This window comes from Pseudoliparis swirei, chromosome 3, assembly GCF_029220125.1.
Source record: "Pseudoliparis swirei isolate HS2019 ecotype Mariana Trench chromosome 3, NWPU_hadal_v1, whole genome shotgun sequence".
In the NCBI taxonomy this organism is placed as follows: Eukaryota; Metazoa; Chordata; class Actinopteri; order Perciformes; family Liparidae; genus Pseudoliparis; species Pseudoliparis swirei.
This window is the reverse complement of record NC_079390.1, coordinates 20138522-20166495: the sequence shown is the minus strand read 5'-3', so window position 1 is coordinate 20166495 and position 27974 is coordinate 20138522. Positions and strand designations below refer to the sequence as shown.

Below are 27974 nucleotides of genomic sequence, written 5' to 3'. Positions count from 1 at the left end.
TAGATTTAAATGTTGAATAAAAGACGACAGATGAAGTTCTGCAAATTTATTTGGACACCCGAATAACATCTCCAGGGTCCCACCTACGGGACCAAGCCTTCAGGAATGACCGCCTTAAACACAATAAAATACAGGGACAGGAAAATGACTTGCTTTGGCGCCATCTGGTGGCAGTATAAAAAATAACACGGTGGACGGACCGTAATTGGACACATTTTACTACAAACAAAAGCCATCAGAATAATTTGATGAAAAAGGTAGAGAAAAAAATTATGGTAGCTTTAAGTAGATGATAATACACAGTGAGGTCTCCTGATGTGTGAAAATAACGCAGGAGGTGAAGGAGACGACTTTTCTTGTTTAGTTACCTTCGGTTGCGTCAACATTTGTAAATGTGTGTTGTGTCTGTTTGAATATTTTTATGTCCTGTTTGGATATTTTGACTGGAACACAGCTGATCTACGGGCTAATTAATGCTGGATGAACTGTGTGCATCTTCCAGTCTTTTCTGTGCTTGTGCTCCTCTCCACGTGGCCAATGTGCTCGCGGGGTGTTAGGAGAAGAGAGCGTGAATACGAGCCGGGAACACGGAGATCACAGCGCTGATGCTCAGCAGAGAAACCGCAGGTGTGAGGTCACCGCTCGAGCTCGCAGCTGGGAGAAGAAGAACACATTCATTATATGAGACGCTCTGTGGCACTTTTTTAAAAAACTTGCGTTACATCACCATCAACATCAAATGTGTTTGTGTATCTACATGCATTTATATATATATAGCTCCGTTCGTTTTATTGTTACCTTCGCGTTGAAAATGCGGAAGGTTATGTTTTGATCGCCGTGTATTTATTTATTTATTTGTATGCGTGTTATTCGCATAACAAAAAAAGTTTTAAACTGAATCGCATGAAATTTGGTGGGATGATTGCTTATTATCCGGGGACCATTTGATTAGATTTTGGGATCAATCGGGTCAAAGGTCAAGGTCATGATAGGTCAAAATCATTTTTTTTACCATAGCACGGTCAATTTCTATCCAATTGGCATGCAACTAATGCCAAAATGTTCATAATTCAATACCAATCTTGTGATATGCGAAGGTATGCGCTCTACCGAGTGCCCATTCTAGTTTTATATTGCTTTGCGAGAGCACACGTGTGAGCCTGAGTGTGTGTGTGTGTGTGTGTGGTGCTTACTCCGGCAGCTCTTCCCATCTCGTTGCAGCATCCCAGTCACACAGCTGCACACCGGTCCGGTCGTCTTACTGGTGCACATCTGCTCACAGCCTCCATTTAACTCCTCGCACCAGTCTGATACTGAAAGGGAGACGTCACATGACAAAAAGAAAAGAAGAAAAAAAGCTTTGGAATTTGAATGAACAGCTTCTGGAATTAATATTTGGAAAATTAATAATTTCTATAGGGGGAACATGGACATATGATAAATTCAACTAACTATGAGTTGTTTAGCTTTGAATCCCGTGCAGATTTTCCCTTGATTCCAGCGGCAAAGCCAAAGAGAAGCATGAAAACTAGGTCAGCTCCTAAATCCTCACTCACCTCTCCTCCTTATGGGTCCCACACTCAATATGTGCTCTTTATGACCACTGTCCTCCGAGTACATCCTCCTCTTGTGCGGACAGTTCTGGATGCACAGCGCACACACACGTCAATACGGCAGACATTGCGTCATCGCCACTTTTCCCGTTTGCAGAGCGGACGGTTTCCTCACCACTTTGCAGGCGTTCGTTTCGGAGTCGCAGAGGGTGACGTCGCAGTGGAGGTGGACCTCCTCGTAATCCCCGATGAACTTGAAGACCGTGACGTGGAAGCGGCAGGTGAGCGACACGCCGTTCTCCGCCATGCCGATGGTGTTGTCCTTGATGTTTGGACACCTGGAGAGGGACAGGTGTTACGGGTATTTAGGTATCCATCATTTATCTGCAGGCTTAAACTCCTCATTGGTACATTCATCCCCCTCCATATGACACTGATGCTGGACTGGACCCTTCCCAAACTCGCTCTGCTAACAGTCTCATGCTTCAAGTCCGGCCTCCACACACGGGGTGTAAAAAATACTACAGAGAATACTGTGCCAACAGGTCACTAAATCTTAGTAAAGTAAGCATTGTAGGAGCATTAATTACCTTCGCATTGAAAATGCGGAAGGTTATGTTTTGATCGCCGTGTATTTATTTATTTATTTGTATGCGTGTTATTCGCATAACTAAAAAAGTATTAAACCGAATCGCATGAAATTTGGTGGGATGATTGGTTATTATCCGGGGACCATTTGATTAGATTTTGTGATCGATCGGGTCAAAGGTCAAGGTCATGAAAAGGTCAAAATCTTCTTTTTACCATAGCACGGTCAATTTCTATCCAATTGTTATGCAACTAATGCCAAAATGTTCATAATTCAATGCCCAATCTTGTGATATGCGAAGGTATGCGCTCTACCGAGTGCCCGTTCTTGTTCCCAGTGTTATGAACAAAAAAATGCTGAAACGACACTTACATTGCATCATAGATTTAAAGCGCACAACCAGTGAATGTTTGGAATTTTTACTTCCAAAAATCAAATATATTTGGCTTTTGTTTTGAACACACCATTTCTGGGTTAGGGACATTGTGATGAGCAATTTTCATTATTTCCTGATATTTTATTGAAATATCCCCATATTATTGAGCAATGAGACAAATCATTAGTTGTGTGTGTGATGCACAGGCCGATTACATTGTGTGTGTGTGTGTGTGTGTGTGTGTGTGTGTGTGTGTGTGTGTGTCCAAGCCTCTACCCTCTCTCTATGATGATGTAGCGGAGTCGGTCGCTGCTGTAGCGGGACGGCGTGGCCCAGCACATGTTTACGATGAGGATGAGCTGGTTTTCGTCGGCCCCTTCCACAAAGACGCCCACGAAGAGGGTGTCGCGCGTGCTCAGCACCACCTCGCCCTCCCTGTACGGGTTTCGGTACGAGGAGTTCTTGTAGAGAGCCATCTTGGTGATGAAGTTTCCTTCCTGGGTTGGTAAGGTGAGGTTTATCACACTGGCGAGAGAGAAAAAACGTCTCCGGTTGTTGCAGCTGGGCTGGTTGATGTTTTAATTGAAGAACACCTGTTATTCTACCCCACCTGAGCATGGGCTTGAGGACAGTCTCCAGCGAGATCTTCAGGTCCAGTTCGTAGGCGCAGGAAAACTCCACGTTGATGGACTTGTCCCTGGTGATGACGTTCCCGGTGTTGTTCACGCTCTCGATCCACACGGTGTTCTTATACATGATGTGAGTGCTATTCGACTGCCGGGAAAACAGAGAAGCAAGTGAGACGAGGAGATCATCATCAATCTGGTACGCCTGCTTAAACCTACTAATTACCACATGTTTTTTCATTTATTACCTTCGCATTGAAAATGCGGAAGGTTATGTTTTGATCGCCGTGTATTTATTTATTTGTATGCGTGTTCCTCGCATAAGTCAACAAGTATTAAACCGAATCGCATGAAATTTGGTGGGATGATTAGTTATTATCCGGGGACCATTTGATTAGATTTTGGGATCGATCGGATTAAAGGTAAAGGTCAAGGTCATGAAAAGGTCAACATCTTCTTTTTACCATAGCGCGGTCAATTTATATCCAATTGGCATGCGACTAATGCCAAAATGTTCATAATTCAATGCCCAATCTTGTGATATGCGAAGGTATGCGCTCTACCGAGTGCCCGTTCTATTTTAATAAGCAACTGCATTGTTTAAGATTATATTTTTTTACGTGGAGTTCGGTGCTTCTGCTCAAACATCTCTGGATAGAGCACAGCTAGCCAGAGTGGGTTCGACCCCAGGTTTTGGTAAATGTCTCCGTCAAAGTAATAAAAGCAGTGCGTGTCAGCCGACCTGCACGATGGAGCCGCAGTGGCCCCTCGTGTTGTTGATGTGGAAGGAGATGAAGTCTTCTCCCTCAATACCGGCACAGTGCTCGTCGTTGACCCTGACGTCCTCGCGCTCAAAGCCCAGCTGGAAGAGCTTACACTTGGAGATGGAGACCTCCATCTGAGCATGCTTACAGTTCACCTCCGCCTGGATGATGTCATCGTCAACTGCCAGACACACGGGCAAACAGACATCAAGTACGGCACGTGGCAGTGTGAGACTGTGTTTTCTTCCAGGTGAAAGACTACTTTTGAGTGTAGTGGTTTTTCTGCTCAGAATCCAAAAAGTGTGATTTTGGAGGCCCTTGTTGCGATGTGGGGCGCTCACCTCCGGTGCTGGCTGGCAACTCCGGGCAGCCACACAGGTCACCTCCGTTCTCCAGCTCACAGGTGAAGTTTTTGCAGATCTCTCCCGCACAGGGGTCGTAGATCCATTCTGCTAAAGACAGGTCCACACACAATGTGAGCTGCCACGCACACGGTCAGCTCCAGAAGTAAACATGCACACTCGTCAGTTTGACTGTCTTCCATAGTCTCTTGTGTCTGCAGTACACCTCTCAGCCACACGAGGGTACCACCTGAATGCCGGTATCTTTCTAAATTATGTTTAGGCTGGTGAACATTCGTTTTTTTTAGGTAATGAGAGGAAACAGTAAGAGCCTGTTAAACGCCACCTAAATGCATTTATTTGGTCTCATTTATAAAGTATTTAAATATGTTTTCAATGAACCCTCCTGTTACCTTAACATTTACTAACATATTTTACCCTCGGGGTCAATTTGACCCCAGCAATTAAAACCTCCAGAAAATTATTAGAATTAATATTGTTTCCCAAGTTTAAGTGTGAGGTAATTTATGTTTGTTTGTTGACTACCTAAATAGCCCTTTAAATATATAAAAAGGTTGATATTTCTTATATGTTTGACACAGTGAAAAACAGCCTGGGGTCAAATTGAGCCCAAAGAACACCGACATTAAACATCGAATGGGGTCAAATTGACCCTAATGGTAACAGGAGGGTTAAGAGTCTGTTAAACGCCACCTAAATGCATTTATTTGGTCTCATTATAAAATATTTAAATATGTTTTCAATTACACGTGCATAACATTACATTGTAATTCATCAGATCTCTTCAAATCGTCTGTTTTACCGTTATAAGATAAGAGAAGGTGATATCAACATGGCAGTATAAATGGTCAGGAGCGTCCATTTACGCACAAATTCATGAAAGAAATTGTGAATTGGGTCTAGATGGTTTGTCTTTTTTTTAGTTGGGGTCCCCAGAAAAAAGTGTGGTGACCAACCAAACTAGATGTGTGTGTGTGTGTGTGTGTGTGTGTGTGTGTGTGTGTGTGTGTGCTGAGTGAGGCTGGGGCCTCGCGGTGCCCTTACAGCAGTTCTCCTGGGTGATCCACTTGGTGGTGAGGGTGCCCATGGAGCGGCAGGCCTCGGCGTAGGCGGCCAAGGAGCCGCAGACCTGAGCCTTCTGGTGATTGTAGCAGCCGTCCAGGTAGCAGGACTGGTAGAAGGGGAGGGGGTCCAGCAGGCCGTGGCACGGCTGGAAGAAACCCTTCAGCTGGGTGAGCTTCTGACAGGCGTCTTCACTCTGCAGCGCCAGCACCGCCGTGTTGTCACAGGACTGAGCCAGAGCCACGAACTGGGTTTCATCACAACTGGAGGAGGAAGGACAAGCGGCAGGCGTTATTTAAAACAGCGCTCTCCACTGACGGTATCACTTAGGCAAGTTTGAGGCGCTTGTACTTTACTTGAGTAATTCCATTTACTACTTTATAGTAAACATTGTACTTTTTACTGCACTACTCATATTTTTTAAGCTTTAGTTTGTTTTCTTATCGAAACAAATGTAATAAGCTAAGAAATGATGATGTAATATCATATATTAAACTACCCAGCAGCCTATGAAGTCATTAAAATGATCCCCATCTTTACCAGTTGCAACATTAATATGATGCAACTAAAAATGGTTGAGGATGGAGTTAGTTAACTTGAGTCCATGTTACATTTTCTACAAATGTCCCTGTACAGCTGACAAAGGGACTTACAGGCCGAGCTACACAGTTGTCGACTACATTACAATCAAATTGTTTGTGAATGTTACAGCCCAAACCAATTCAATTCAATTCAGTTTATCTGTATAGCCCATTTTCACAAATTACAAATTTGTCTCAGAGTGCTTTACAATCTGTACACATAGACATCCCTGTCCCAGAACCTCACATCGGATCAGGAAAAACTCCCAAACAACCCTTCACGGGGGAAAAAAAGGGAAGGATCACTCATTTGGGGTTGTGTTTCTGTTCAATCAACGAATACTCACTCTCCCTCTAACTCTCTTTTGGTCTCCACCAACTCCTAAACGTTCTAGACCCGCTAGTAGCCAACTATGGAGTGTGTTTGTGGGCTGTAAAGCCAAAAAAATGAGCAAAAAGAGGCTGAAAGATCTGAAGAGTTTGGTGATGAATCTCTGAGACTTTGTCGCCACGACAGACCCCTTTCACATGTCGTCATCTTTAAGATGCATATTTGTGGAGCTTCAATCTTGCATTTCGGAGGAGATCTTTAAAAGATTTCACGATAATTGTAGGATCATATACATGTAAATAGCATCTATAATATATCCCACCATGTTTGTAAGCCTCACCCACCTGTCCTGCATACCGTTGGTCTTCCAGCTCTGGGCGAGCTCCAGGGCGCTGTTGGCCGGCTTCCCCCTGGAGGTGATGTAGTCGTCACCGGGGTCTCCGTTGAAATTCCCGCAGAGGCCACACACCTTGTTCTGGAGCCGCTGGCCCATCGTGATGGTGAGGGTGTTGAAGTGGTTGTAGCGAACCTGGATGTCCTGCGGCGTGTCGATGACGATGAAACCTTCGGCCTTCGACAGACGTGTCATCAGCCCGGTTACAAACGGTACTGATACCGGTGTGCCGTTGACCTGTGAAGGCACCGGAGATGGACGTCTTTACATTTCTGAGATAAGACCGTACATGTGCAGAATTGATGAAGGTGACGTTACTTTATGTTGCTCCTCGCGTCAAACTTTCTAAAAATGTAAAACTTCAGTCACAGGAATAAAAAAGAAAACCTATTTCCTGTGAAATAAAGACAAAGCAAGTAATGTATAAAGGGTTCTGTAAGGCTTATCTTATTACGCCTAGCCTTTAATTGTCTTTTCGACACATTTTTTATTCAACTTATACAGTGAAAATGAATGAAAGAAATAAAAGAAAATATTTTTTTGAATTTTAAATATTCAACAAATCTTATGTTTTGAACTCCCCTTGGTGCGCACTGACTGGAGTCTGGGAACTTATTATTATTTTTGACTCTATTCATACATTTTTGCCGTTTTTAAGAGCATGTAAGTTTATAGATAATACACTAGTTCATGGATGATATGAGAAAGTGTTAAAAAATTATGTCAAGCCCAATTTGGGGGGCTGTAGCTCAGTGGGGTAAGAGGGCCGTCTTGCAACCGCAAGGTTGTGGGTTCGATCCCCGCTCTCCCCATCAGTTGCAAGTCAAAGTGTCCTTGAGCAAGGCACTGAACCCCCAGTTGCTTCCCGGCCGCATCACTGCAGCCCACTGCTCCTTAATAACTAAGGATGGGTTAAATGCAGAGAACTAATTTCCCCTTGGGGATTAATAAAAGTGTATATTTATTTATTTATTTAATTTACAGATATAGAGTATCTATAAATATATCTATAATCCATTGTTTTTAACCATGTTATAAAACCGGGGTCAGACTCATGAGACATGTCCTTAGGTCAAACATAACTTATTAGGAAATATCATAATTGCAGTAATGTCCTTAATTGCACTTTCATCTTTGATTCCCTCATGTTCACCCATGAGGAGGGAATCAAAGATGAAAGTGAAAGATTCTGCAATGAATGTACCGAGATGAAACGTGATATTACAGAGACAACAAACATTGACGTTTTTTCTCCTGCCTGAGAGATATGAAAACACCTCGGGCAGGAATGTAGATTAGGATGTCATCTGCATAAACTGATTTAATTTTCACAAAGGATGTCACTGAGGGGTAGCATATAACAGTAAAGGAAAGGAAAAGATCACAGCCCAAAGCAAAGATTACGACAGTGCTGTAATTACTGTTCTGGTAAATATATGACCCTAATCATTATGTAATTAAAATATAGTTCTTAAGGCAGTTGAGACAAATGTGCGGTCAATGGCTCACTCAGATCAAGCAGGATTAAGACTAAGAAAAATTAATCTATCAGCACGTCATTGTGAGTGCATTTCCAGTGGAATGTTATGGCCCAAAGCCTCAACTTGAGGCTTAGTGGTAATTGGTCAATTAAAAGTAGTCTGGCAAGAAAAGTGAGATTTGACTCGCGACTGTTAAGTTTCTCGAGGAGAGGTTTGATGAAGGCAGAAAGGCTGCAGTATCTCGTAAGAGTTGCTCTGTGGACACGGCCTAAATTATGCCGTATACAAAACATGCAAATATGACCAAGCATAAGTAACGGGGCAGTCTCACTGCAGCACACTAGATTCATTCAGAACTGCATTTCAAAGAGGAAGTCTCTCTGCAATGGGAAGCATTTCTTCAATTGCATTTGTATTGGTGATGATGGATCAGCCAGAAGAAAAGTGAGTCGATGTTCTAAAAAAAAAAAATCTCCCAATAGAGATGATAGGTTCCTGAAAGCAAGACCATGTACTGTGTACAAGCACTGGAAAGAAGAAATATCAGAAAACGTTCTATTCGGGAAAAAAAGGGTTTTCAACAAGGAGGCCGCTGTTCATGTCCTGCTGGAAAACAACAACGTTGTTTGTCTTTGTGTCACTTTCGATTTACCAGAGTAGCATTTTTTACTCAAACCACAATCTTTAAAAAACACATTTTTGTATGTGTTTTTTTAAGAAAGTGTGTGACGAGTTAAAGATAAAAAACAAAAACAAAGAGCTGAAAGACACTAAAAGGCTCCAGAGAGCTGAGGGGAGTCGGGTGAGGGGAGTCAGGTCAAGTCAGGTGTTGTGAGGTCAAAGGTCAGGGATGTCGTATGTGGACTGATTGTAAAGCCCTCTGAGGGAAATTTGTCATTTGTGATATTGGGCTATACAAAATAAACTGAATTGAATTGAATTATTATTATATCTATACCACCTTTCTCATTACATGTAATTAGTTGATCTTTTGTTCATGTAAAAATATTGATTGATGTGACAATACAGATTTCAGAGTCAATGCAATAGAACTAAACTGGCGGTAAATCCGTGTTTCCAATAGTTGGCTGACGCGCGAGGGTCCAGCGCTTCGCTCACCTTGACAGTGCTGCCGGAGATGAGTATGTTCTCCTCATTGATGTAAAGGTAAACGTGAGAGATGGTGGTGAGGTTGGGTGTGGTCCATTTATCGAAGTTAGCGATGAGCTGGAAGGAGAGGTCGGGCAGCTTATGGCAGTTCGTGGACAAGACGAAGGAGCAGGAGGCCGGGAGCCGCAGCGACGCCCCGTCGAAGGTCCTGAAAACGCCGCCGCCGGACGCCACGCAGTGCTGGGAGCGCCGCGCAAAGCAGCCCCGCACCCCGTAGCGCAGGGTGCACTCTTCCTCGGCCTTACAGCGCCTCGGGTCGCACTGGACCAGGTTTCGGCCGATGCACTGGCAGCGCTTGGTGCAGTCACTGTTCCAAAACAGCTGTTTGGGCTGAAATAAAGAAAAGATGTCAGTTAGAATTGAGCTGAGACACTTAACTTATTCGTTGATTGACAGAGAAGTATATAAAGAATTTTGATAACAGGCTTCTTTTTTTTTAAATGCTACATTTCCATATTAAACATTGTTAAGTTCCAGTTTTTATTCCTCGTGAGGATTTGCTGCTGTTTAAAAACTTTCTTTGGAGCATCGGGCAAGGAAAACTGCTAATTAAATGACTAAAACTAGAACGGGCACTCGGTAGAGCGCATACCTTCACATATCACAAGATTGGGCATTGAATTATGAACATTTTGGCATTAGTTCAATTCAATTCTATTCAGTTTATTTGTATAGCCCAATTTCACAAATTACAAATTTGTCTCGGAGTGCTTTACAATCTGTACACATAGACATCCCTGCCCCAAAACCTCACATCGGACCAGGAAAAACTCCCAAATAACCCTTCAGGGGGAAAAAAGGGAAGAAACCTGCAGGAGAGCAACAGAGGAGGATCCCTCTCCAGGATGGACAGATGCAATAGATGTAATGTGTACAGAAGGACAGATTTAGAGTTAAAATACATTCAATGAATATGACAGAGTGTATGAATAGTTCATAGTAGGCATATTCCATGCCAATTGGACAAAAATGTATCGTGCTATGGTAAAAAAAAGATTTTGACCTTTCCATGACCTTGACCTTGACCTTTGACCCGATTGAACCCAAAATCTAATCAAATGGTCCCCGGATAATAACCAATCATCCCACCAAATTCCATGTGATTCAAGAAGATTTGACCTGTTCATGACCTTTGACCCGATCGATCCCAAAATCTAATCAACTGGTCCCCGGATAATAAACAATCATCCCACCAAATTTCATGCGATTCGGTTCAATACTTTTTGAGTTTTGCGAATAACACGCATACAAATAAATAAATAAATACACGGCGATCAAAACATCACCTTCCGGCATTTTCAATGCGAAGGTAAAAACACTTTTTTTTTCTCATACTCTAAAATATGGTGCACATTCTCAAGCCGCTGGAGAAACTCAGACGTATGGAGGGATATTCTAATGGCCTTCATGTGACGTATGGAGGGGGTGCCACATCTGAAAGTACTGGGTTGTCTTATTACCTACGCATTGAAAATGCGGAAAGGTTATGTTTTGATCGCCGTGTATTTATTTATTTGTATGCGTGTTACTAGCATAACTCAAAAAGTATTAAACCGAATCGCATGCAATTTGCTGGGATGATTGGTTATTATCCGGGGATCATTTGATTAGATTTTGGGATCGATCGGGTCAAAGGTCAAGGTCATGAAAAGGTCCAAATCTTCTTTTTACCATAGCACGGTACATTTTTATCCAATTGGCATGAAACTAATGCCAACATGTTCATAAGTCAATGCCCAATCCTGTGATATGCGAAGGTATGCGCTCTACCGAGTGCCCGTTCTAGTTTCACAGTGTTACGGTCCAGATCCTCAAAAGTACGTGGACAGTTGTTCGTGATGTTATTCTTTTTATTTATTCATTAAATCAACAGAAAAGAATCTTTAGTTTCAGCCCTGACCAAACAATTCTAAATTCTGATGCTACGTTGGGATTCATACATTTGGTGTGGCGGCTTTCCTTTGTAGTACTGCGTAATACCTGCCTGATTTAACGTGAGTTCATTCCGTGTCGTGCTGGATGTGAGACTGACCTCGTAGTACTTGCCATCAGTGTAGCAGCCACAGTTTTGAGGCAGGACGCAGCCCTTGCCGTTGAGCACGTATCCCTGGTCACACTGGCAGCCCTCCACACACTCCTGGCTGCAGTCCCTCTGGCCGCGGGCGGAGGCGCACTGGGGCGGGCAAACCGACACACAACTGGAGTAATGGCTGTTTGGGGAACAGCTGTGGGCTGGGGGGCAGGCAGGTTGGCAAAGACATTAAGGAACGACTGCACTGGATACATTGAGCACACATAGGACTTTTTCCGGTTGCAATTTTTGGATGGATAGATATGTGTGGAGTTTTGATTGGAGAGTTCACTTATCGCGCTTATGTGGCACCATGGCAGCTCAATTTTAATCTCTTTCTTTTTTTGCGATGAGAAGTGTCAGGGCATGGTTAGCCTAGCTTAGCATCACGACTAGATGCAGAAGGAACAGCCATGCTCCATCCAAAGGAAAATGACATCACCACCTCTAAAGCCCACTAATCAACACGTCGTATCTCATTTGTTTAAAACCACAAAAACATCAATGTTGAATAAATACAATCTTTGGTTTGAGGGGAGTTAGAACATTTCCTGACTGACAGCAACCAGGCACAGTTATAATGTGAGTTTCTTCTGATTGTATATAACCATGATGACACTTTTGGTTGGATGTGCCCAGGGTTTGATAAGGATGCACCTCTCTGCCATAAACCCAAATGTTATGGAGTTAATAAGAAATGCATCTGTGATACTTATTGCGTTGAGAAATTACATGTAAATAGAACTGACATTTCAACAGTAAGCCTTTAAGAACGTCAACAAATACGATGTTCTCGTTGCTGCGAATAATCCACAGACCTTAGTGGAAACTGTTTTTTGACTAGAACTACTTTCCACCAAAGAGACTGTTCACGGTGTGTCCTGTGGTTTTTTTTTTTTTACAGTTCCACACACTTTATCTCTGGAAAGACACATTAAATGTTATTTTTCAGAAGCAGTTATATCAAAAAACTTGGACAAATAGAACAATCTCAATGGGAGGATACCCCTAGAGGTAATAAAATGGGGTTTCAATACAAGGGGAGACATTTGCAATTGAAGTGCATGGTGAAATCACGATGAGCCCAGACTTGCACTCACCACACGGCGTGTCGCTCCTCCAGCCGGAAACAGTCGCCCCTTGGGTCTGACAGGTGCCGGCATAGATCTGCAGCCAGTTACAGACTGTACCCTGAGCTCCCTGGTCCAAGCAGGTGTCCTGCAGGCAGCTTTGATAAAAAAACGCCGGCGCCACCTTGCTGTGACAACGAGCAAACACACCACCCCGATCCACAATGAGCCCGCAGAGCCGCACCGCCTCGGGCTCCACAAACACATACAGGCCATTGCCGACGTGGAAGCGTATGCCTGCGTCCGCTTCATTTCCCCCGTCGTCTGTGTCGAGGTCCATGCCGACCTCAGCCACCATGAGAGGGGAGTCGTTCACGGCGCTGGTCTCTCCCAGGCCGCAGCGCGGGCACGAGTCGCCACAGCCCACCTGGCAGAAGGTGTCCCGCTCTGCCCAGGCCATGCCCCAGTCAGTGGTGGTCAGGGTGGGAGGGGACAAGGGCATGCCCTGGCAGAGGCCGCAGCAGGAGCTGTAGAGGTCGCGGGGCAAAGTCAACAGGAGGAGGGTGTTCCAGTCAAAGGCCACCTTCAGGCCAAAATCGGTCTCCACGATGAGCTGCATGCCCCAGGAGAAGATGTTGACCTTCCCGAGCCCCAGTTTCAGAGGAAGGTACAAACGCTCCTTGTTCACCTGAGAGAAGAGATTCAATAAAACGGCTTTGAACAGGTTTAGCTCTTATTCTAGGAGATGCATCAGCTAACACACACCCACACACACATGCACATTTTCAAAGTGTGTGGGTAAATCAAGGTGATGAATGGATAACATTAAGACTCACTGAAATAGCTTCTACGTGTTTTTCATATAAACTAAGAGACAGAATAAATGAGAACAAAATATCTGGCGTGTGTGTGTGTGTCTGTGGGCGTTGGGTTATGTGTGTCATTTCTATTCCTCCTCAGATCTTTTAGTCGGTTTGTGAACCCAGTCCAAATGCCGCTCAGGGTCAGGGTTTTGTCTGAGCCAAATCCAGCCTGATAAAAAATGCCCATTGAAATGAGATCCTCCTTAAGCCAATCAAAGAGGAATTCAGCCTCTGCCTGATTATTTAATCGGCTTGATTAGAAATAACGTGTCCTCACAGATATAACAACTATGACCTTCAGGGGTCATGCATATAAGTGGTTCATATTTTGAGCCAGGCGATAGCGTATTCCTGATTACAGTCATTCCCTGATATGAACACAATAAACAATCATCGCTCTTGTGTAATTAGCTCTTCACGCACTCACCGTGACAGTGTTTTTGTAGCTTCGAGACACTTCAATCTCATACTCGTAGACCTCCAGCACAAAGCCCCTCACCCAAATGGCCTGGCCTGTGTCCCTGTCCTCATTACGAGCTGCCAATTTAAATTGAGGAAACGTGTCACTCGTGGTTGCGTGGTCCCCGTTCTCTCTCCCGCAGCTGGTGGTGGCCAACTTTAGAGTACACGAGCTCTGCAGTTCAAACGGGACGCTGCCAAACGGCAGAAAATGTCCATAACCGGCCGCCAGACACAGGGCCTCGGTGCGCGGCTGGCAAACGTACAGGCCGTCGTTCTCCAGGCAGTACTCCTCAGGGTGACAGGGCGCGAGCTGGCAGTAGACGCTGTTGTCAGAGCCGTTGCAGTGGCAGCGCTCCTGACACTCCCAGTCTGTCCAGAAAGTCTGATTCGTGGCCAGCTGGCGCCCGTGGCTCACGCAGCCACAATCGCTGCGTGCCACACACTCGCCGTCCCGAAGTGCGAAGCCTTCCTCGCATTGACACCCTTCCTGGCACGGCAGAGGGCATGGCTCGACGGGGTCATCCAAGTTGGTACAGGTCAGGGGGCAGGCACCGGTGCACTCGTCAAAATGGCTGTTCTGTGCACAGGGAAGAGCTGAGACAGAAGGAGCATTAAAGCAAGAGAGGAGCAAAGACAACGGCCAAACACATATCACAAGAATAATGTGCCAAAAGAATTGTTTCGAGTTGCTTAAGAGCAGATGTAGAGAGTTTGGATTCACCATGGGGGCAATGGACCCCACGAGTGACCTAGTTTATGGCAAAAGGAAATGCCTGTGCTCTCAAATCGCTCCGCCGTGTCCGTCAATATGGATGTTTTCTACTTTCCTATTTTTGTTCAAATATGACTTTTCCTTGTTACTACACGGTTAGCTGTGCACTTATGTTTGACAACAAGTGTTCTTATGTTGGTCGCTAAGGAAAAATATATGCGGTCCAAAAAGTAATTTGGAGAAGTTTTAATGGTCTGTTTTTATAGCCACCTTTCAAGGCCACTAGGTGTGAGCATATTTTTAAAGAATAGGTAAATATTAGTGCAACACTATTGAACACTGGGGGAGTGGGTCTAATGAGGAATACTAAAATACAGTACATATTTACTTTTACTTGTCAAACAGAGGTGTGACTAATACATGAATGAATTAATACATCTCTACATTGCCCTACAAACCCCGATACATTCAATAATTGCTGGAACAGAGTCGCCATTATTAGTTCTGTGCTTTTCCAGCTAAGACAAGTCAATATAAATTCTGTGAAATAGGCCTTCCAATCAGATTTGGGCTCAATTAAGAAATAAGAGTGCTCTGATGCCAGAAACACGATCAAGATTCAGGTTATTCAGAAAGCAAAATGAGATGTAATGTTCAATTTTCTGTTTTTACATGTGTAACTACAAACCTTTTGGCTTCTAAAAGGGGGAATGACAGTATAAGTAGTTACAGAGGAAATTAAATGTCAAAATAATAGGTATATTTGTGTATCTACCCACAGCGACACGAAGCAGAAAGAATCGCACCTCTCGAAAGGTCATTTTAAAAGTTCTAACCACTATATTTCATTCTTCATATACAAATAAAAAAATGCCAAACCGTTTCAGTTTTCGATGTGTTGTAGACTGGCTTTGTTGCCAACGTGGAGTTGGTATTTTAGAGTTTGATGGCAGAGAATCAAAAGATGAACCTGATGCATTAAAGTAAAGATATATAAACTCACGGCAGTTGGTGACACTCCTCCAGGAAGCAAGTACTACTTGGACGTCCTGACAGGCGGTGGCGTAGGCCTGCAGTGAAGAACACAGCGCCGAACGATTCCCTCCCTTGACACACATGTTATACAAGCAGTTCCTGAAGAATGGTGAGGGGTTGACCACTGCATGACATGCCAGAAATGAACTATTCCCCGGGTCATTGATGTTGCCACACATCCAAGGGTTCTGGTAGAGACGCAAGTCCGTGCACATCCGATAAAGGTCATCGCAGTCACCATTGCAGATGAGGTCATCAGCAATGGCCCGCCAGCCATCTGTGAACTGTTCAGTAGAATCCGCCAGGCGTCCATTTGGAAGACGAAGGTCATCGGTGGCATTGCTATTGAAGACGCCACATAGACCACAAGTAACATTGTAGAAGAGGGTGGAGAGGGAGATGTTCAGGAATCCCTGGCGAGTGTACTGAACACGGAGCAGTCCACGGGACTCCACCACTGTGGCATTGCCTGGTGCTTTGTAGATCATCATTGTCTCCATCGGATGGACATAAGGGAGCACCACTGGTTCGCCATTCACCTGGAACACAAAAGGTGTCTGTGAGAGCCAAATGCATGATAATGTTTTGATCACCGTGTATTTATTTGTATGCGTGTTATTCGCCTAACTCAAAAAGTATTAAACCGAATCGCATAAAATTTGGTGGGATGATTGGTTATTATCCGGGGACCATTTGATTCGATTTTGGGATCGATCGGGTCAAAGGTCAAAGGTCAAGGTCATGAAAAAGGTCAACATCTTCTTGAATCGCATGGAATTTGGTGGGATGATTGGCTATTATCCGGGGACCATTTGATTAGATTTTGGGATCGATCGAGTCAAAGGTCAAGGTCATGAAAAGGTCAAAATCTTCTTGAATCGCATGAAATTTGGTGGGATGTTTGGTTATTTTCCGCGGACCCATTTGATTAGATTTTGGGATCAATCGGGTCAAAGGTCAAGGTCATGAAAAGGTCAACATCTTCTTTTTACCATAGCACGGTCAATTTGTATCCAATTGGCATGCAACTAATGCCAAAATGTTCATAATGCAATGTCCAATCTTGTGATATGCGAAGGTATGCGCTCTACCGAGTGCCCATTCTAGTTTCATTTGTGATAATAACTTAGTTTTAAAAGATTTAAAAAGGTAACTGAATATAAATCCTTTTCATTATGATTTGAAAGACTGTTTAGTTTAACATATATCATTTAGTATTGTATTTAAAAGTTGAATAACTCGTCAGAATGCAGGCTCCCAATCAGGTGACGTCACGTCATTATAACGCCTGCGTGTTGGACTGTCAGTGCTGATTTGAGTTCAAAGATGTTAGAAGCAACATAGTTTTTTGACCGTGTGACCATGTACTTTACGTTTCTGTTTAGTAAACACTTTGTATGAAAGAAGTACTGTCTCACTCGCGTTTCAATTAATAGCTTTTAAGATTGAACTCAAAAGGGTGGTACAGAAGAACCAGAACTAGGCGGAGTGCCACTACAGTGTCATTGTTATATGTATGCTACAGCTAAAAAATAGATGACAAAAAGGATGTTGCTCTGTAGAGTAGTCACGAACCTTAACTATATCGAAATCTATTCCTCCTATCTGAGCTTCCAGGTTAGCCACTGTAACTATCACAGGTCTTTTCCAAGTGGGGCCTTTGTTTGCCAGCAGCCTGCCCATCTTCACCTCAACCATCGAGCCATTAGCTGGCACTGCACTGCAAAGCTTCAGCAGGTAGTAGGAGCTGTCATCTGGGATGGGCAGGGAGGTGCCATCAAAGGTGGTGGTCACTGAATTCTGGGTGATTGAGCACACTCCCTCCCTTCGAGGGTAGCAACCCAGCAAGCCCACCTCCACCACACACACTTCACCCTCCTTGCAGGAGTCGTTAAAGCAGGAGACTTCCCCAGCAAGTCCGCAGACACAGCTGAGGGTGCATTCACCTTCCTCACTACTGGGGCCTGCCCAGAAAGTGGCATTAAGAGGGTAATAGAGGTCGTTGTGCTCACAGCCGCAGTCATCAAGCTGAACACAGCGGCTGCCGCTGAGAACGCGGTCCTGGTCGCACTCGCAGCCCTCAGTGCAAGGGTGGGCGCAATACAGGGGAGCGGTGAGGTCCGAGCAGGAGGCGGGGCAGGCAGTTGTGCAAACTTGGTAATGGCTGAACTCGGGACATGACAAAGCTGAGAACCAGTGAGAGAGAAGAAATTATATCAGACGACACAAGTGAATTCATGTATGATGAAGAATCTGCGTGAACTGAATCAAACTGAATCTCACCGCAGAAGGTACGAGATCTCCACGGTCGTATCGTGACACCAAGGGCCTGGCAGACCAGAGCATAGGCCTGGATGGCCTGGCAGAGCGTGGTGATGTTATCCCTGTTGCTACACATGTCGTATACACAGCTGTACACAAAGGCTGTCGGGTCCACGACAGCTCTGCAGTCCCGAAAAGGTCCGTCGGTTTTGTTGATGAGCCCACAGTAGTCTGAGCGAAAGTAGAAGGCTTCTGTCATAGCGTCACACACGCTGCAGTTCTGGGTGCAGCCATCTGTACACCTCCAGTCCGTGTCCTCTGCTCGCCAGCTGCCTCCTAATTCCACGACGCTCTCTGCGAGCGAGCCGTTGGGAAGCACAGGATCATCAGCTGGGTCGTCGTTGTAGTTACCACAAAGGCCACACGTGTTGTTGAAGTAGGAGCTGGGTAGGGAGATGGATGCATAGTGTTGGCCGTCGTAGGTTACCAGGAGTCCAAAGTCGGTTTCTAAAGCAATGGCAACCCCGGACTGGTATACCCTGACAGCACCAAGCTCAAGTTGTACCGGTAAAGTGTTCAGCAAGCCGTCCACCTGTAGAGACGAAGAAAGGAATAATCAGAGAAGGAACAAAGGACAATGGTTGACAACTTGGTGCATTTACATTACCGCCACTTTCTTCTTCGACCTTTATCATGACAAAACTTTCAAAACTTATATGCTGGACCATCGGCTTGTACTTGGATATCGTCATTCACCCAGTTAGATGCATCCAACAGATAATGATTGATTGGTTTAATGTCCAAACTACTCTAAATCGAACCACCTAACCCAAATCCACAACCCAACACATTGTGATAGTTTCCGATAGACTTCTCACCTGGACTGTCCCTAAACTGCCTTTGGGCAACAGGACTCTGTGACCATACACCTCAACTGTGACATCTCGAAGCCAAGAAACAGAGGCGACCCCACGGTTCTCATTTTTGGCCTCGATGCTAAAGAAAGGCAGCCCCGCCACCTCCCAGCAGGGCCGGGCCAGCAGGTAGGAGCAGGTTCCCTGGAAGTGATACAGGAAGCCGTCGAAGGTGTGGTAGTGAGGGTCGCCAAATACCACGCAAGTACTGGTGCGGGTCGGCTGGCAGTAAAAGGACCCTTCTTGCTGCTCGCAGGTCTCCAGCTGCCCGCATGAAGCCTCTTGACACCGCACCTCATTGTTAATGTCAAGGCAGCGGCATCGCTGTAAACACTGGTCAGACAGCCAGAACACTTCCCCTCGTCGGAAAAAACGCCCTGGACAGAATGTATGGAGGACAAAGGAGATTATTTCCAAGTACATTTCTTCATAAAAGAGGCCCGTGTGGAAATACATATCGGCTACCAGTGTTTGACGTTTGAACTTGCCGTTGTAGCTGCAGCCGTTCGCAGGATCTACCAGTTCAGTGTCTACGCGGAATAACCAGCGCCCAGGGGTGTTTACATTGGTAGTCTGTTCAATGTTGACTACTTCATTTGACCGTGATCCCGGAAGGTTGAAGAAGTGACCGACGTCTCCACCATTAAAACCTGACTGAAAAGGGGAAAGGTGTGAGGGTGGTCGTGAGGTCAAATGTCTGTGGACATCATTCGGACATCGTGAGAATACCTGAGCTGTGGTCCCACCCAGTCCTGTTAAAGGATCTCCACCACTGGCTGTTCCTGTGCTCCATGTGATTTCTCCGTAGTTGAACATGCTGAAGGACGTCACGCCATCTGAGATTAGTATAGTTTGGAATGTGTTCACCTTTTAATCAAACGAGAGGATGAAAATAGTTTTAAAAAGAGAAAACAGACGCAACACACTAAAAAGGAAAACATGCCCCAACAGAGACGAAACAATTCAACGCTCAACAAATGTTTCACTTGCAGAACCAAAGACAAGATTCACTATATTGCATTCGAGAAAATGGCACTTTGCAAATGTCTGACTAAATGATATTCTGTGTCTGAACATTTTGGGAAATAGGATTGTCAACATTTGATGGGAATGAAATCATATTAGGCTTGTATCAATTCAAAGGGATGTCAGTTTAATCTCATTTGTGTCCCTCTTGGTTTTGGTGCAGATCAAATCATGTTTGTTCAAACAAGGCTTTTTGATAGTGTTATTATTCTCCCTCTAAATGTCTCGCTAAGATATGATATAAATGCTGTTTCCACAGCATTTCCTTCACTATATTTCAGTGTTGCTAGAACCTCTCTCACACTGAAATGTAGTAGGCTAACTGAAATGCTATGACATCTTTTTATAGGCCTATGTAACTTAGATGTCTAAAATAATTACCACAAGTGTATCATAGTTCTAACTCAATTCATGAAATGTCTTTGGACATGCAAATCACCAACTAAATGCTTAGGCTACTGGGTCAGTAGACATCTCTGATGTGTTTAGCCTAGCTTAGAAGACTGAAAACAGGGGGAAACTAGAACGGGCACTCGGTAGAGCGCATACCACAAGATTGGGCATTGATTTATGAAAATGTTGGCATTGGTTGCATGCCAATTGGATAAAAATTGACCGCGCTATGGTAAAAAGAAGATTTTGACCTTTTCATGACCTTGACCTTTGACCCGATCAATCCCAAAATCTAATCAAATGGTCCCCGGATAATTACCAATCATCCCACCAAATTTCATGCGATTCGGTTTCATACTTTTTTAGTTATGCGAGTAACACGCATACAAATAAATAAATAAATACACGGCGATCAAAACATAACCTTCCGCATTTTCAATGCGAAGGTAACTAGCATCCATTACCAAAGAAGAGCATTAGAAACGTGTATGTTTGTTTGTTGTTTAATTTCTGAAATGATCTTTCTATTGACCTGACCTAGCAGTTTTCCCTGCTCCGACTTAGCTTAGCTAAGCTAAACAGTACTGTGTGAAAATGTGTTTGGACTTTACCGGGGTTGTCTGGCTTCCTCCATAGAAGGTGACTTGGTGCCATGTTGCAATAAAGACCCAGTTGGCTGTGAACGTGGCCATGGTTTTGAAGTACCTCCGGACATCGTACGTTGCCCGTTCCAGTATTTCTGGTTCGATGGACTCTCTGTAGAAAATATCTCCGCGGATGCCGTTGTGCACATCTGCCCAAAGTGGAGCAATGAACGATCGACTGTCGCTCAGGGGAAAAGATTCTGGTGTGAACTGGCTAACCTGCACGTTGAAGGAGATCACACCGTTGTTGTTGATCTGTGGGCAGAGCAGACAGGGTTGTATTTCACGCTTCAGACATTGCAATCAATTATTTTAACCCTCCTGTTGCCTTCGGGTCATTTTGACCCGATTCAATATTTAACCCTCCTGTCGCCTTCGGGTCAATGTGACCCGATTCAATGTTTAATGTCGGTGTTCTTTCGGTAGTCAACAAACAAACATAAAGTACCTCACACTTAAACTTGGAAAACAATATTAATTCTAATAATTTTCTGGAGATTTTAATAGCTGGGGTCATATTGACACTAAGGGTAAAATATGTCAGTAAATATAAAGGTAACAGGAGGGTTAAACATTGAATGGGGTCAAAATGACCCGAAGGCGACAGGAGGGCTAAATATTGAATCGGGTCAAAATGACCCGAAGGCAACAGGAGGGTTAAGAATGATGAATTATACATTTCTGTTCAGCAATAAGAGTTTCGAAAAAGGCTTACATAGATGGTACGGTAGGGGACATTGAAGAAAATGAATTGAATGAGTAAAGTAATTTCAGAAGAACTCCCATCATCCATCTTTGGAGTCTCTAGATCCCTATAGCCGGGTCCATATGGATACAGGATATCCTTATTAGCTAAAAGAAGAATAAAGAGTTCATTAAATGGACTTTTCAGCAACCTAAAAGATGAAGGAGTTCATGTGGAGGATGACTCGTACCTCCCGTCAGCACAAAAACGCTGAAGAGGTGGAGCAGAATGACTGGACAGCCTGGCCTGACCATTCTTAAAAACAAAACAGAAACAGAATGAGATGTCTCAGCAACTGTCACATTATCCGTCTTGCCTTTTCCTTAAAGTTAATGCAACTGCAGGCAGACATGAGTCATCGGGACAACGCCTCGTAAACAAGAGCCTTAGACAAAAGTGGCAAGGAGGGAGAACCATCCAACCAACGTCACATTACTTCTTTAAGATTAGGCTCCCAGGTCTCCCCCGAAGAGCCGTGAAAAGGCCCTATTATACGTGCCAGAACAATGTGTCAGGATCACATTTGCCTTACAGTCCCATGCGAGCCAGGAACTACGGGCGTCTCTGTGCCTTGATTCCCTGCAGCTGACCGAACTGGCCCTCTCTGCTCCAGTGTCTCTGTGTCAGATGCTGCGAGGCTGCTTAGGACCTCATTACCACTTCTGTTTGGGATCCATCCATGCCTTGTTGACCAAAGCGAGTGAGACGTAAACCACTGGGGCACTAATGGCTTTAAGTGAGTAGGTTTGAGTAGCCGGGGTCCTTGCAGTGGCCCTTTGGGACTGTTTAGTACTTGGCTTGGCAAGCCTCCCTTTGGCAAAGTAGAGTGTACAGCGTTGGCACTTTTCTTTCATCACCATATAGAAATTGTACATTCAGTAAATTAAATAACATTAATGAGCTTTTACATCACAGCCAACTTTGCACAGATAGAACAGTTCCCCTCTACACATCTTCCGACAGTTCCGAGACATTCGGTCCCAGTTCTCAGTGTGAATTCTCGTCTGCATTTGTGTTATGGTGGACTTTCCCATAGTAATAAAAAACGGTCACGATTCTAGTCCCCACCAGTATCCCAGCATGCATTTGACATCAACCAGTGGTGATGACTGAGGATATTAGCCAGACACTTAACTGATATAACTTTGGTACTGCCACGTTTTTGTCAAATTGGAGATGAGAAAGCAACTTTCTCAGGTTTTTTTATGCATTGTGAATTTATCAAAGATAATAACTAATGATGATCACTGGCAAGCTGGGCTGCGAGCTCCTAGCCAATCAACATCATGCATGGAAATACTTCTTACATGTACATATAGAGACATATAAATACAATTATCAAAGGTTGATGGTGCATGGGGTTATATTTTTGTTTTATTATCCACAAATATTGCAGTGAGGGTAACAGGTGTTCTGTTGGCTTGAAGTTACAGTTGACGCCACTAAATACAAATCTAGTAAATTGATTCTTTGATTTGAGATGATTTTGTCACACAACAGGTGTGTAATGTTGAAGTGTAATCCCTAAAGCCTGGTGGAGCTCAGTCTGGACCCACCATTTGTTTTAATTACTGACAAAAGCCATTTAGGAGTGGACTTTGGTATGATTTAGGAAACTACATACCCAGAGGCTTAACTTGTTGTGTCCTAAATACAATACTGTTGATACATTAGGTATGTGAGGATAATCCTCTCAAATATTCTCTCTAATGTGTGAGTTATATTCAGCTTGATGGTAAATTGTGTTCAGGTGGGCCGATGTGAGTGACCACTGCTGAGAGAGGTCTGCTCTCATGTCATCAGCCTCTCATCATACATCGTCAACAGGAAGATTAACACAATTGCTCTTTTGACTCTCCATCTTATGTGGCCTGCATTAACACGTTGCCTTTTAGCGGGGCGATTAAGATAAAGCCTCTGGGACTTAAAAGATGAGCAAGCCACTTCAACATGTTTATCTACGGGGTCAAGCTCAAAGACAGACAAGTCTTACCGTATCAGGTAAGCCACTTGCTTCATCAAAAGCTTCACTCTCTAAAGCTCATTAATTGAATGTAAGTACTTTTGCACTTGAGGCTTGAAGATGAGGATTAGTTTGAATTTTGAGTTTAAAATTGTGTTATTTTACCGTTTATGTTAACAGTTTTCGTCTTAGAAGTGGACATTCACCAAGCTTTAAGGGAGTTGTGTTAGTTATCAGATCATGAAGCAACAGCGATATCATCGTTTTCTAAATAGAATTTTGCAGCATCGAAAAGCGACAAAAGTATTTTGATGAAAGTTGAGGTTTATTTTGCCACACAGTCAGGCCATGAATAAAGAAATATCTAATGAGTAGAGGAGGACGTTATGCTCTCACCTGCCTTCAGAAGATGGACATCAAGCACCTCAGTCGTCTAACCTGGCAACCTCCTGAGAGATGTGTCCCATTCAGCAAGGGACCATCCACAGATGTTGATGGAGGGAGTAAAATGAGGCAGTGGAGGTGATAGTTGCTCAAGTGATGAACAGAGGAGACGGTCTGTAGAGGAGCTGGGTGTCCTGATAGAAGAGCAATTATTGTCCTAATCCAGCTCCACAACAATCCAAAAGGTTTGTGTTTTGTGGTAAAAAATGGTGATGCCCTTGCACGAAAAATGTTTGAGATTAAAAAGAACCTGTTGAAGCTGTGGAAGGACCGTTGCCTTAAAAAGCAGGTGCAAACTTTACCTGGGATACTGTTCTACTTAATCTGAGATCGGTGTTTGGGGAAGGGGATAGGTGGGGAGGAGAGGGACGTTGAGGGGAGGGACAGCATAGGAATATGAGAAAGAGAGGGAGTGGAAACGGAGCAATATGTAAGAAGGGGTGAGGGGATGTGAGAAATGTGGAAAAGATGGGGGGAAATGAAAAAAACTAAGATAATTACTGCTTGTGGATGTATTTTAAATGCAGTATAAAAGGAATGTTTAGAACAAAGAGAGTCTCTCATGACTGAAGAGAATGATGAATGTCAAGCCTTTTGTACAGGATCTGCCATTAGCACCTATAAAATGATGATAAAATGTGTCTTTGCTGGACAATTTGGAGAAAACACTGCAGCCGTTATCTTTGTAAAACGCTGATGTTCGACTAACACCATTTTTAAAATAATGTTTCAAACAGCATCTGAAGCAGCTTTAAAAACACATTTGGGGCTTAAGTTCTACGGAGATGTTCAATGTTATTGACATCTGGTTTGAGAAGTCATGAGCATGTATAAAATAGAGACCGTGTCTTTGGATTGAACTTCAACTTTGGCAAAGACTTTGTGAGAGTTCATGCAGTTAAGGCAGCTTTCGAACACCAGAGCACAGAAACTGGCCAAAGTAGTACAGTATTACTCTGGGGCATTTATGGACACACAAAAACGAAACACACACACAGTCTGAAACCTTGCTTTTCAAGCTTTGTAGAAGGTAGAGTTACAGAATTAACATTAGTCCCTTTGGATACTCTGTACCCCCTTTTTTAAATTAGGAACAGCCTCATTTACAAGGGTATACAAGACACTTCATTTCAATAGATGTTGGAGGAGAAATCTCTGGTGGATCCACACTGATAGGGTCTGGGAAGGAAAGGGCAGTCACTTGGGTCTTTGTTGCAAGAGGACAGTGGAAGTAATTGGAGAGGCAGGGAGCAAGATGTGTGAAAGGCTCCAGGTTTGAGGGCTCCCATTAAGAAGCATCGAGGGTCTCTGTGGATACTTCTTTTATACCCCCCATGTCTTGTTGAGTAAATGGACACATACTCTTAACCAACCTTTGACAGAGAATGGTGCACAAAGAGGACCCCCCCCCCCCCATCCAAAAAATCAAACAATGACAGCTGACCCACTGGGCCGGAGGAGCCTCCTGATGTCGCGTTTCGGGTTTTGGGAAATGTTAAGGATGCAGAAGTGAGAAGGATCAAGATTGGCCGATACAGGTGGTTTCTGGAACTTGCTTTCCCACTCAGAGACCCGCAAAGCAGTTCACGAGGAACAGAGAACATGAAAGAAAAACACAATGCTCTGATCTTCTTCTCGATACTTATAGCGGGGCTAATTAATATGTCTGTTTTAACAACACATTCAATGACTATATGTTTATGTAAAAGGGTTGAGAAACAAAAATAATTGTCACCAAATTGTCAGCAATTGCCGGCCAATTCATTTCTCAAAAAAAGATATTCAAAAATGATCAGATTGGATTTGTGTGTCCAGACAACACCAACCTATCTGCTTGTGTTGGTGTGGTAACAATGCAGACACCAGTAACTATATATTTTTTGCTGGATACAATGTAGTCCATAAAAATGATTGGGAAGACAGTCTGATCAACACCATTGTGTCTTTTACCTCATCATTTTGGTTTGATTGCCCGTAAACTCGCCCGTAAACAGACTTCTCATCCAACCCATGTGTGTGGCCATTATGAACAGGCACACACACCGTCACCTTTAGACCTGGTCAGGTGACTCGCACGACTCGATTTCATGACAGGAATTGGGATTCCCTGAATCATTCACTCGCATCCACCCCTTTTGCTATTCTGCAACTTCTCAGTGTTCAACTTCGATGACTCAGTCTGTGACCTTTGTCTTGTGGTTGCAGGAGACGGTCCAAACAGCTCTGAACAAAAGCAATAAATGTCACCTTTGATGCAAACAGATTAACCGAAGAGGAGAGATAAGCGTGAGCTCCTAAATTAGACAGTGAGTGGGAGGGACACAGGGCAGGGCACTGTGAGCGTAGAACTGAGTTTAACATCAAGATTTCACTGATGCTGCTGTTTTCGAGAACTGAAACTCCAAATAGAGTTGGCCCAAGGGTTTTGATCGATAAATAAGTGGCGACAGCAGGGACAGTTATACACATATAGTAAAAAGGATAAATCATTTGAGTGTTATAGTACTGATTTTTAACACAACCCCTAAAATGGGATGTATGCTGGTCGCATCGTCAGGGTCATTGACGCACGTTGATCTCACCATAGGACGCAGTCTTTTACGGGGGTTCTGTGTGGAAGTTCTTTTAGTCTTTTCGGAAGATTTTGTAACTACGCGGCAGAGAAAATTGAGAACGTTGAAGAGCTCTGAGAGTACAAAAGATCCAGAGGTTTCCTCGTCACTATTCCACGCCAGTTCATGTCCATAAGACCATCATTGCACGAAGTATAACCAAGGTTTTGAACTATTACGATGTCAGTGTGGCTGCCGTTGGGTGACTCATACCACCTTTACGATAGTGAGCAAGAGACAGATGTGACATCAAACGATTTCTCTGCAGTCGGAGGGCACCTTGTGGGAACAGGGTCAAAGTATCCAGCATCACACGTATTGGAGACTCCTTCAAGCCTGACATTCACAAAGAAGGTCCTGGACCGGATACCCGCTGAGCTCTATTCGGCAGACACCTAATCCGTGGAATGGGCCACTCTAATTCAACCCTGATGCCCAGCGGTTGGCTTTGCCCTGCCCTCTTCTCCTTCCTTTCCATTCACAATGGTGAACCTCCCTCCAGTAACCCAAACCATCTTAACCCAATGACTCCTTCACCTCGGCACACAATAGGCCCCGTTCAGCCCCACTGCCCTCAATCCCACTTCATAATGCAATGGGGCAGTTCGAGGGCAGATCCGAATACCGACGGTGCAGCCGGGTCCTGTTTACGCAGCAAGGTGTGATCTATGCTCAACAACCGCATCTATCTTTCAACCGAAGTCTCAACTTGACCTTGTGAACATCTCTGAGACCGTAGGTTGGCACAACGGTGCTTTGAGCTGAATGCGAACGTCAGCATGCAACCATTAGCAATGGCAATGCGAAGCAGGTATATTTACTGGGTTCACCATCTTAGTTTAGCGCGTTAGCGTCACCCTCGATTATTAAGAGCTAAACCACAAAGTAAAACTCAGGCCAATGGGAATGTCATTATTTTTGCGGAAATTTGGTCCCAGAACAAAGTATTGGACACATTATTGACTTGATGGTCTTCCTCAATGAAGAGCCAGGGCACCACCAATCATTCTGTGGGACACGTTACTGTCTGAGCTACACATCATGACAATCCATCCAATAGTTGATAAAACATTTCATCCTGAACAAATAACGCCAGCCTGCCATAAGCACGAGGTGGAAAAATCCGAGGTTCACCAAAGACACGATGATACAATGTCATTCCACCCAAAATAAAAACAAACACTCTTATGGTGTCACACGAGGAAACCGTCAGCCGGCATTGGGAATCTCCCTTTGGGGACATAATGTTGGCATATCTTATAGCCGTCAAGACATTTCACCAACATTAAAAAGTATCAACCCTATGGTGGCGCTACAGTAAATGCCAGGGAATCATAAGATCGCCAAAGATGCCAGAGCAAATGGGGATTCCCTCATTTTAGGACCCACAAGGAACACATTTGGAGATATACACGACCGTTCAAAAGTTTGGGGTCACTTAGAGATGTCTTTATTTTTCAAAGAAAAGC

The 27974-nt window shown here is 44.1% G+C and overlaps 1 protein-coding gene across 4 annotated transcripts; it reads right to left on the bottom strand.

Annotated features, from left to right (window-relative positions):
• Nucleotides 1-31: 31 nt before the first annotated feature.
• On the bottom strand, nucleotides 32-27943 carry tecta (tectorin alpha). Of its 4 annotated transcripts, none has more exons than XM_056440500.1 (23): nucleotides 23846-27914; nucleotides 21677-21741; nucleotides 21457-21593; nucleotides 20709-20996; nucleotides 19408-19545; nucleotides 18643-19332; nucleotides 17786-18356; nucleotides 17078-17688; nucleotides 15471-16041; nucleotides 13721-14349; nucleotides 12461-13118; nucleotides 11322-11521; nucleotides 9239-9619; nucleotides 6589-6875; nucleotides 5315-5595; nucleotides 4250-4360; nucleotides 3887-4089; nucleotides 3129-3292; nucleotides 2795-3043; nucleotides 1729-1891; nucleotides 1557-1641; nucleotides 1194-1313; nucleotides 32-654 (listed from the first exon to the last, which is right to left on the bottom strand). In XM_056440500.1, exons 2-23 carry the CDS (start codon nucleotides 21738-21740, stop codon nucleotides 554-556), a joined length of 6702 nt encoding a protein of 2233 aa, XP_056296475.1. In that variant the 5' UTR covers nucleotide 21741; nucleotides 23846-27914; the 3' UTR covers nucleotides 32-553. The 4 variants fall into 4 exon arrangements, with proteins under 4 accessions (XP_056296475.1, XP_056296486.1, XP_056296491.1 ...); XM_056440511.1 differs by having other exon boundaries at nucleotides 18643-19055; nucleotides 19167-19332; nucleotides 21677-27911; XM_056440516.1 differs by lacking the exons at nucleotides 32-654; nucleotides 1194-1313; nucleotides 1557-1641; ... (2 more) ...; nucleotides 3129-3292; nucleotides 3887-4089 and having other exon boundaries at nucleotides 4267-4357; nucleotides 21677-27939.
• Nucleotides 27944-27974: the final 31 nt, after the last annotated feature.

Coding starts and splice junctions, on each gene's coding strand:
- tecta (XM_056440500.1), bottom strand. CDS start 21,740: ATGGTCAGGCCAGGCTGTCCAGTCATTCTGCTCCACCTCTTCAGCGTT. Junction 20,997..21,456: donor TCCCCTACCGTACCATCTAT/GTAAGCCTTTTT, acceptor CTCTGCCCACAG/ATCAACAACAACGGTGTGAT. Junction 13,119..13,720: donor GCTACAAAAACACTGTCACG/GTGAGTGCGTGA, acceptor CTCTTCTCTCAG/GTGAACAAGGAGCGTTTGTA.